The sequence below is a fragment of the Simochromis diagramma genome, unplaced genomic scaffold, assembly GCF_900408965.1.
Source record: "Simochromis diagramma unplaced genomic scaffold, fSimDia1.1 OVJJ01000596.1, whole genome shotgun sequence".
Taxonomy (NCBI): Eukaryota; Metazoa; Chordata; class Actinopteri; order Cichliformes; family Cichlidae; genus Simochromis; species Simochromis diagramma.
In genome coordinates, this window is record NW_024387245.1 from 6,719,690 (window position 1) to 6,731,116 (window position 11,427).

At 41.3% G+C, this 11,427-nt stretch overlaps 1 protein-coding gene across 1 annotated transcript in view; it reads right to left on the minus strand.

Moving 5' to 3' along the window:
* itga1 (integrin, alpha 1) overlaps window positions 1-7,145 on the minus strand; it is a 70,796-nt gene extending 63,651 nt beyond the window's left edge. Inside the window, exon 1 of the mRNA XM_040000398.1 lies at window positions 6,272-7,145. Within this exon, the coding sequence (XP_039856332.1) occupies window positions 6,272-6,311 (40 nt within the window). The 5' untranslated portion in view covers window positions 6,312-7,145. The remainder of the gene's footprint in view (window positions 1-6,271) is intronic.
* Between the last annotated feature and the right edge of the window lie 4,282 nt (window positions 7,146-11,427).

Sequence of the window (11,427 nt, forward strand, 5' to 3'; positions counted from 1 at the left end):
ACAAACAGGAGGATTGTGTCAGCGAGGGCAAAAACTGTGCTAAGAAGAACATTCACCATGGCAACCAGTTGAGAAATAAGGGAGCAACCAAAAGTACCACATCACATCAGCATTGCGTGTAATGGAATACTCAAGGATAAGGTATCGGGTATTATATCAGAATCGGATAAGAAGTTGGATCGTTGTGTCTTCTCATATGATGGATCTTCCATGCTTCCAAGCATTTCTTGCATGCTACGTTTGGCATTACAGCCACCAAATTTCCAGCAAGAGTATTAACTGAAAGCTGTGCAAATGAAAGAGAACTTGTTTAGAACGAGCAGTTCACCCAAGTTTAAGTGGTGGTTGTCACAGCAACAATTACATCTTTTTTTTCTAAATGTTTGCAGTAAACAGCTGAAATACTACAGCAGAGTTTGCAACAGAACTCTGAGCTAAACGCTACCTTAACTAACAATTTCCTCTTGTCTAAATATAGCCATGTTGTGCCGTATGCATCATTCTCACTTGAGTTTTCAGCATGCAAATCAGCATTCACACTGTGAATCTGACCTTTGCTGAAGCATGAGATATGCCACATACATTTTCTGTTGGCAAACCACGCGTTTTCACTTCCTCTGTAGTGGCTGCTGCAGTGGCATGTGGGGTCACTGGCACCAGTATCACTGTGTGAAGGTTTGCAAAAAAATGTTAGCATCTCATGAGAAAACTAATTTCAATGCAAATTGCACAAAAACATTTCAGCTGTTGCACACACTGTTGCACACACTGTTGCACCAGCTCAGAAGGCAACTGATTCACATTCAGGCTAGTTGCATGAGATTTGTGTATTGTAGTTCTGAAGATGGGCCCCTTTGTTCAACGACCAAGGCAAGAAACGCGAGACAAGAAAAAGGAGCATTACAACAAACGGCTGTGATCAAAGAGGCTCATTTGAGCTATACATGACATGTGTAAAACACTTATTCAGTGGCTGCTACTTAGACATAATTCGACTTAACTGCAGGTATAAATACACACAACACTGTCACTTTGGAAACACACAGCTGAATCCTGTGAAGCTGCAGGTAACTAACAATATCAAACCACTGGGAAGAATAAACATAACTTCAGCTCCAGCTAGAGTTTCACCACATCTGTATTTTTCTGTTAGACGTCTTTAATAACAACTAACAGAAAAAAAAAATCTATCAAATTTAAGCTATCGTTCCAATACAGAAAAAGCCGCTTTGTGTCATAAAAACTGGCTCTGAGGCGCCCCCTTATTTGGCATGAGATTTGTTTTCACAGAACAGAAAACAAATGCCTGCATATGGTGGTTTCATCACAAAGGTCAAAATTATCAAGAAATCGTTAAACGAGAAAGAAAACTATTCTTGAACTAAGACTGGTTTACAGCCTCCACCCCGCCTCCTTACGAAACTGCAAGCGTTGACGAAGGCTGTGAAATCCAGCTGAAAGCACTGGAAAATATCCAGAAAGCGAACACTGATTTGAGGCTATTTTATCCCACGATTACAAGTGCTTTGTGTCATTGGTATAAACTAGAAAATATGAACAGAGCCATCCATCCTCTTCCACTTATCCTTACTTATCAGAGTGAAGTGGCTGGAGTCTATCCCAGTTACCAGAGGGCGAGAGGACAGATCACCAGTCTGTTTCAGGACTAACAACGTATCTTAGCCAATGCAGAAAAAATGCATTCAATTTAACTTCTGTTTATTCACTGTTTTATTTTATAGTCAACGAATTTGGGTTATACTGAATAAATATAAGTAGTAAGTATTTTTTGTAAATTATGGTCATGCAGTGTAAAGGTTTATCTGTGGTACAAAAGCACATGCTCATTGGCTAACGAGTTCTCGGTGTGTGTGTGTGTGTGGGGGGGGGGGGGGGGGGGGGGTACAAGCTGATGGCAGAATCTCTGAACTTGAGGCTTCAATGCAGGACTTGATGTCACAGTAGCTACGTCCATTTTTTTTTACTGCCTGTCGGTATAACTCACCTTTCAGAGGCAGTCTAATCTTGCCTACATGTTATGCAGTGTTAGGTGTGACACATTACAATGTAACAACATTGCAAAGAAACAAAAATACTGTAATCACATTTCATTTTTCAGTAATACAGTAATCTAATGCACGACTGTGCTGAATGGAGTAATCACATCACAGATACAATTGTGCCGTTACTTGGGTTACAAAGTTTCTTCGGTTATTTGCAGGACGGGTAGAGGAAAAAAAAAAAAAAACAGTGAACTGATCTTATAATCAGCTGCTTTCAGTTTGTGTGCAGGAGGAGGAGGAAATGGTTGAGCGATGTAAAGTGGAGATATGGATATTGCGTTCACTTTTCTGACACAAAAGGACAAGAGCAAGATGATAAAGCACAAACTGTGTCCAGGACAGAAACAACTACATTATATTGATAGCATGACTTTAGCTCTTTGCAAGCAACTTCACAGACAGCATGCTAGCGCAAAGCTAGCCAAGAACCCAGAGCTGAGCGTATGCCGACCCCAGCCCAGCAGCCAGAGCATGCACTTCAACAAAGGCAGTAATGAGCAGTCAGCTATGCAGAAAATACTGAATGAAAGATCATATGTATGTCCTCATCGGGATAAAGTTATGTGTCGTGGGATTGTAGCCTAAGGTTTATATTTTTAACTTTTAACTCTGAGAAAGTACATATCAGGTAATCTAATATAGTGATGAGAACTAGTAGTGTACTAGTGCACTTACTTTCTCCAGCAAGTAGTTAAATAAAGTACATTATAAATTACTTTCAAGAAAATTAATGAGTAATGTATATTATATAACTTGAATAATGACCACACCACTGATTTTTTTTGGTCACCAAATACCATCAAGACAGCCCTTTAGTCTGAGAATACAGTGCTCAGAGAGTAGCGGAAGAGCAGCAGGCACACTGTTACAAGGTCAGAGGTGGAAACCATGAGGTAGGTGTTAGTTTGCTGTCATCTTCGTGTGAAATCCTCCACATGTGGGCTATAGCAGTGTAACCACAACCTATCAGAAAAACATGTGAGTAAACAGACCATTTCTCAAAGACTTCTCTTTTGGCATATTTCTGTAACTACAAATGAAGCTGCTGTTTTCATGCAAGAAAAAAAAAATTCTATAAATCTATAAATTCTAGTCTATATATTGTCAAAATGCAACCATTAAGTTAAAAAAAGAGAACCTTACATTGGCACTCCTGGCATCCATGAATTTCTGGGGAAAAACCCCCCCAAATGAAATAAAACCTATATATGCATAGGATGCTGCCAGAGGTTTTAGATTGGCCCTTTAAGGAAGGCATTAGGGGCGCAGGTGTAGGGAATTACAGCCAGAAGGAAGCCACACAGTTTTTCAACCAGGTGGGGTTGTTGATTCTGATGTCATGTGTTTTTCAGCCTATATTTGCACTGAAGATATGGTTAATAAATAAAGCACTGGCCATGGCGGACCTCAGTTTCTTCATCACAACGAATTGGAAACAACTTCAAATTCCCTCAAGTGGCGTTTTGGTGGTTGGATTGCCACAAAAATGATGACAGCAAATTCTCAAGACTATATAGTCTCTGCTTTCTCACTGGAAGAGGACATTTTTATCATGGCAGCCTGGTTGTGACTTTGCCACAATAAAATCACCAGACGTGAAAAGTGAAAACTGTCATTTTCTGCTGCACGCACAACATGTTCAGCAGAGGCATTCCCACAGTCTATAGATATATTCATGTGTGTGAAAAACACAAATAAGGATGCTCAAACTGAGTCTAAGAAGAGACAAGCAAACGATAAGCTAACATAATCACTCACCACTCCAGGAAATCTGTCTGCCCATGCCAGCAGACAGTTTATGTCAGATTAGTGCTGATTGCTGCAGACTCCAGGGAGCACGCTAATTCAGATTCAAATATTACAGTCAGTATAGGAGGAGGAGGAGGGGGAGGAGAAGGAGGAGACATATTGCTAATGACGGAGATGGCCGGTTTCACCGCTATGTCTTGCCAAGTTAATAAATTCACTGCAGAGTTGCAATGTCTTAAGACTTTACAGTATATCCTCTGACATTCCAGTCATCAATGAATTAACTGCCCTCTCTGCTCTACTGCGGCATTCCATGTGCTCAGGAAAAGACAAATTTCCTTGAAAGAGTTGTGAAGCACGTAAACCCGTTTGTGTTTGACTCGTCCTTCAGCTCCTCCTTCCATATCTGCAGCACACATACTGTGAAAAGACACTGAAATGTGATCAACTCGTACAGAAAACACCTTGTAATCTCTGCGGGGCAGCGAAACAGAGGTCTCGAAACAGCGTTCATCTAATTTACTACTTTGTAATCAAATAACAGGCCATAAAAGGCAACTTTGTTTAGCAACCATATGAACTCCAAAATACCCTCTGGCTATTTCTCGCGGCTCACAAGCATCCTATCATGTGTGAGCGCCGTGATGCTGCCGCAGTCCCTGCATTAAAGGAGCAGTTCAAAGTAGAAAACAAAGAGCTTTGGCTTGAGTCACAAGGTCAACAGACAAAAAAAGAGAGGAACGAGAGAAAGCCTCAAGCAGAGGTCAAATGTTTAGATCTTGAATATTATTAAAAAAAACCAAATAGCTATTTCTATGGTAACTGATCATTAAGGTCATTGATTCAGATGAAACCATAAACACGATGTGGTTCCAGTGTGAGAATTTATTACGTTTTTGGCTACAATAAGAAGGTCAGACAAACAATGTGTGTTATGTGTTAATGTCACCTTGAAGATTGTGGCATTGCCTACACTGTACTTTGTGTGAATGGCAGCCCATTTCTATTTTTTTAATGTGTTAAAGACTAAGTTATTAAGTACAAAGAATTAAAATGAACAACGTAAATGATAATTAGTCACAGCCCAGTAGGTGACTGTGTTCCTGCTGTTTGTGTCACTCCAGTCGACTCATACTGATGGAAGCCAGATGCCCCTCTTCTCTGAAACACCAAACTCAAACCACCTGCAGCTCCATCGCTGTTAGGAATTTACATAGATTAAATGCTGCCAGTACAACAAGCACATGTGGGCCTCTGAAGCAGGCAGTGGTAGCTATCATAACCCAACACTATGGACTCAAACCAGCTTTTACCCCTGTGTGAACCGCCTCCTGCCGCTCACACTACAGTGCTGGGCCAGCAGGGCTGAGCGTGATGGAACAAGATCAGTTAAGTAACAGCGTCCAGCCTCATTCACAATAACCCTGAATTTGCACACGTAGAAGGAAAAGCACTGTTCGACAAACTGCAGGAATACGATTAAAGACACTAAACAGAGACAGAGAGGGCTAGATTAAAAAGAAAATGATGATGGGATGGTTATGGCATGGGCTTGGCCATATGAGCTTCAACTGAACTGACCCCTTGACACTCACACAGCCACACACATTTCTCTCCAGCTCTAACTCAATTCTCTAATGACCATCACAAGCCGGAATCACATGTAAGCGTAGAAATCTGAGAATTAATCAGAGACATGCACAGTTGACTTTGTCTCTATCCCACTTTCTCCCACTTATCCTCCCCTCCTCCAAACTCTGATACATCACCGGTACAAACTTCTTGGACGTGACCTAGAAGTTTATTCACTTCTGCTGCTCTGGAGGTGAACTTGAGAGAGAGCGTAGCATCACCAGAGGAACTACCCAAAGCGAGCCCACAACCTCTTAGCCCCGTCACTAAGCCAGCAGCAATTTCCCTTAACCAAGAACTTCAGATCGAATCACTGCCTACGAGGGTTTGTTCTAAAACAGGGTGAGACATAATTTCACAAGATCTGCACCAGAAACAGCAGAAACACATGGCACTGCAGAAACACAGCCTACTTCTGACAGCGTAAACTCTGGCATGGCCAGCATCTAATTAGAGCATCGCGCAGTAATTTGACTGACCGTTCAACGTCTCTGTTATATAAGCTCATGGGTGGCGTGCCTCTGAGACCTGGCTGTCTATGAAGCACCCTTGTTCCTTCAGAATAAATCTCACCTGGGCACATACAGAAAGTTCGTATTAGGACAGGACACCGACTTTTTAATGGGCGTGTTGGCAAGGTGAGTGACACTTCTAATGGATGCGTTTAGTCGCTCGGTCGTCAATTATGCATGCTGCGAGGATCCAAGCGTGTGCCGTCTGGCGTGCGCGCAAGGATGCGCCGAGGGAGCTTCGGTAGTGTAGAAGAAGTGCTTGTTATTTGATCCAATAATCATTACACGCGTCTTTTTTCTGCGGTCATTACTTACCAGTAATCGCATCTGTTGTCAAAATAAAACGCTGCCACATCCTGAGTGCCGTTAGTGTGAAGCTGTGTCCTTGTAGCTTCACTCAGTCTCAGTCCACGGACTTTTAAACAGAAGATTTATCAGAATTTTTTTAAAATGGCTAACAGCAGACTTGTAAGAGTCTTCGAAGTATTTCCTGTGCATCAGAAGCTTCAAAGTCTGAAAGTCCTGAATCAAACTAGACTTCTGAGTTGGGCGGGACAAACAGGGAGGAGAAGGAAAAGTGGGCAGTGTAGCGTAGTGAGGGTTCCTGAGCTCTGAGGGTCGCTCGGCCGTTAATGTGAGCAGCGACACCATAAAAAGCAGGGTTGGGATGAAGGCATCTGCAAAAATCCGCACATCAGTCGCAAGTCTGTCAGTGTGGCGTGCACAGAGCCTCCACGGCAAACGGGTGCGCTCCCCCACAGACGCGCACAGCAAGCAGCGCAACTGTGTGCGTTTCACCTCCTCTCTGCCCCTCCCTCCCGCTGTAAGACACGCTGTATAGCTGTTACTTACACACAACCATGGAGGCGAATAATGGACAGGTAGAGCAGAGAAGGATGAGGGACAGACATGCCAGGCAGGCAGCAGGTCAGTCACAAACAGAGCTAAAACAAAGCCATCCTGCATTTAGCCTAAGAGCTTTTAGATGAATATGTGTGAAGTCTTTCAGTGCTTCAGCTTGGTGCTTGAAAATTTTAAGGTTTAAGCTCCTTCTCTGCTTCAATGTGCTTTTAAAAAGTGTAGACTACCTGTTTTGTGATTCTTTCTCTTAGTACAGCTGTTGCAGAACCTCCACCATCCCGTACTCTCGGTTTCAGTGTAATTCATGTTCCAAAAGACAAGCAAAACATACGAATTTCCTGTTCAACATGACACATCAAAATTAAAACCTTAAATAACGCACATGAGTAGCTCAAGTTACTGGGACTAAAGTCAAAGCCTGAATTATTGCTTCAGTCCCTGAACGTGGGTGTGGGAGTTTAATCATGCACAGGACTTTATAACCTATGTCAAGCCCATGGGAAAATCTTAGTACAAGCGGTGTCTGGAGACTACAACTCAGCAGTAAGACTAAAATAGGCTCAGTTTAACATACAGGGTTCGGTCCGTGTGGCAGCTCGTCCTTCTGTTTTCAACAGCAAAGTCATTAAAAAATTGAAAAAGATTTACAAAAATGAAGCTGTGCCAGTCTGTCTGTGGAGGAAGGAAAGTTTTACAGGTTTCACTAAATCAGGGGTTGTCAAACTGTGGGTGGGGACCCACTGGTCATCGAGCTAGTCTAGATGGAAACGAAGTTGAATGAATATGATTTATGAAGAGGAAATAAACAAGAGTTCACTGATGCCATGGTGCAATATCCTGTTTACGCCGCTCTAAATATTTTAAACAAATTTTTTTTAGGTTTTAGGGTTAAAGTGCACTTGTGAGTAACTGTCTGTGAACACATTCAAAAAGTGTGAAAAGTAGCAAACATGAACACTAATTTATTGCAGAGTGAAAACTTTTACTAGACAACCACACAGCCCTTCGTGAACTGTAATCCCCGGTGTCCTGGATGACTTAGAAGCTTTCGTTATTGTATTGAAGATAGGAAAATAGGGCTTAAAAATGATCATCCAACACCTGTGTTAGTCCTACCCAAAGATGTCAGTAAAACTAAATTTTAGCATATGCAAAAAGCACACTATATGGAATTGTAAATATTATTTTAGGCCTGTATTACACAACATCATATTGACAGAACGTTAAACAGTGACAACCCACGTGTTAGATTTGTTTATGTAAAATAAAAAGTTGTCTCTAAACGGCTCAACTTTGTAGGGTAAATTTAACTAGGAAGGAATAAAATATAGATTAAGGTTAAAAATGAAATAACTGTACAACACAAATTAGAATGAAGGGTAAATTTAACTGGGAGAATAAGATAAAATATATAAATTAAAGTTGAAAATAAAATAACTGTACAACAAAATACACAATATAGAACTATATAAGAATGTATGAAGAAATATAAATAAATATATACACAATAACAGCAGCGTGATTTAAGTAATGAAGTGAAAACAATGTCCAGAATGTCCAGTGTGTGTGTAAGAACTGTATGTGTGGGTCAGTACTGTGTGGTGGTGTGATTGAGAGACCGTATCGCCTGCGGGAAGAAGCTCCTCCTCAGTCTCTCTGTGTTGGTCTTCAGGGAGCGGAATCGCTTTCCTGACCTCAACAGAGAGAACAGTCTGTTGTTGGGATGGCTGAGGTCCTTCACGATCTTTTTATGCACATAACAGCAGTATCTAAGGGGATTTTAATCTAATGTCTCAGCATGATGGTGCTGTGGTTAGCACTGTGCTCAACTGTCCTGGACATGGATTCTCTCTGGGTACTCTGGCTTCCTCCAAAGGCAGGCATGCTAGGTTGATTGGTGTCTTGACAGGCCACTTATGTATTCAGCTCTCAACCTATAACAGCTGGGATAGGCTTCAAACCCCCCTGCAAACCTGAAATGGAGCAAAATAAAAAGCATAGATGGACTGCTTTTATCTGAGGCCTGCGATTGTTCCGATATCTTGCAGCTATGAGATATATAGTTGACCTCAGTGCTGAGAGGCAAGATGCCTCTAGATAACATGTCATGATAAACCAATTGGTATGGTATTTGATAGATAGATAGATAGATAGATAGATAGATAGATAGATAGATAGATAGATAGATAGATAGATAGATAGATAGATAGATAGATCTTGGCAGGAAAAAATAGGTAAATTAGAAATTAAAAAAGAGCATTTTCCCATTGCCTTGCCTCGCATGTGAGAGCTTGGATAGTTTCGTTGATAAAGAAAAAAAACAAACAAAGAACACAGATTTGTTTGGTCTAGATCTCAGTTCCTCAGCACTCAGATCTCAGTACTGATTGTCACTGATTTTGTTACAACAACAGAAGCGTCACACACAGTCTAAAAGTGGTGCCAATTCCAGCAGTCAACAGCTGGAGAGAGAGAAAAAATCCCCATGTTACGGAAGGATTATTATAATGAGGGGGCAGTTAGAGCCTGGACTACAACCAACCACACAAGTGTACAGTTACCATGTTACCATATAATGCAAAAATCCTCTGTTCAACACAGTATCTTGCAGAGCCATAATTCTGAAATAATAGCCCCCTACTGTGATGGACGATCTCTGAATCAATTCCTGACAACTGCGCTCTAATTTTACGTGTTACTCTACACTTCTTAAATTCTACATCATTATTCCTTATAAACCACAGTTATTTCCCTTTCAACTGCTGCTGACACATGAGTACCTGTTCATCAACAGCCAACCATTCAAGGATAATTTAGCAAACGCCAGGATCACTTCAGCAGCTGTCATCATGGTATCCTAACAACTGACATGGTGATAAAGTACATACCCTTCCAAAGGTGGCTGGCTCACGTGGGTGTTCCTACATTTCTTTTGAATATTTTGTAATAAGTGTGTGTGAACTGCAGTTTTACTTAAACCCCAAGTCAGCCACATTTAATATAAGTATCTACTATAACACCTTCTACACACTACAGTTTAAGAGACTTAAACATTTCACCGTGAAGCAGAGAGTATAATGACAGGCATCTATTTGACAAACGATCTGGTATGCCTCCGATCATGAGCTGCTTCTCCGCTAGTTAATCTCAGAGAAACTGTTGTTGTTTTTTTCCAGAAACATGCTCTTTGAGTTGTTTTCTAGCAAAGTCTAATCTGACCTTACTGTTCTTAAGTGTAACCAGCACGTTCCAAATTATTATGCAAATGATATTTTCTGTTTTTCCTAAATAGTCGTTTCAAGTGACAGTCGGCATAATTTTCGAGTCATCGACCAATAGAGTATAATTCAAATGTTTCTGAACAAAACTCCCAATGAAAACAGTATGTTTTTCAAAAATAAAACACTTAAAATGCACTGTTCCAAATTATTACGCACACAGAGTTTCAAAAGATTTTATGGGTTGTAGAGAATTGAAAATGGTCATTTGTTGAATTTGCAGCATTAGTAGATCAATTTCATTGAAATCAAAAGCTATTTCAATCAAAAACATCTTAACAGGTCAAGTTACATATTGACATAGGACCACTTATTTGATAGCAGGTTTACAATTCTTGCAGCAGTGGAAGTTTTTGGAAAGTTTCTACTTGAATGTCTTTGCAGGATGTCAGAAAAGCCTCCCAGAGCTGCTCTTTGGATGTGAACTGCCTCCCACCCTCATATTTTTTTGCTTGAGGATGCTCCAAAGGTTCTCAGTAGGATTGAAGTCAGGATGGGGACCACACCATGAGTTCCTCTCCTTTTACGCTGATAGCAGCCAATGATGCAGAGGTATTCCTTGTAGCATGAGATGGTGCATTGTCTTGCATAAAGATGGTTGTGTTGCAGAAGGCACAGTTCTTCTCTTTCTACCATGGAAGAAAGTGATCAGTCAGAAACTCCACACGCTTTGCAGAGGTTATTTTCACACCTTCAGGGACCCTAAAGAGGCCGACCAGCTCTCTCCCCGTGATTCCGGCTCAAAACATGACTCCACCACCTCCTTGCTGATGACGCAGCCTTGTTGGGACATGGTGGCCGTCCACCAACCATCCACCACTGCATCCATCTGGACCATCCAGGGTTGCACTGCACTCATCAGTGAACAAGCAGTTTCTGCTTGTGAGCGTTGGTTAGGGGTGGCCGAATAGAAGGTTTATGCACAACTGCAAGTCTCTGGAGGATCCTACACCTTGATGTTTGCAGGGCTGCAGAGGCACCAGCAGCTTCAAATATGTGTTTGCTACTTTGTAATGGCCTTTTAGCAGCTGCTCTCTTAATCTGATGTATTTGTCTGGCAGAAACCTTCATCATTGTGCCTTTATCTGCACAAACCCATGTGTGCTCTGACTCAGCCACAAATCTCTTACATTGTGGAGATCATGCTTAAATTTTCGTGAAATATCTAAGGTTGTCATTACACTTCCAAGGCATTCAACTATTTCACGCGTTTCAGCAGCAGAGAGATCATTTTTCCTTCCTATATTGCTTGAAAATGGTGGTCTGCTTAATAATGTGGAACATCCTTCTTTAGTAGTTTTTCCTTTAATTGGGCTCACCTGGCAAACGAAT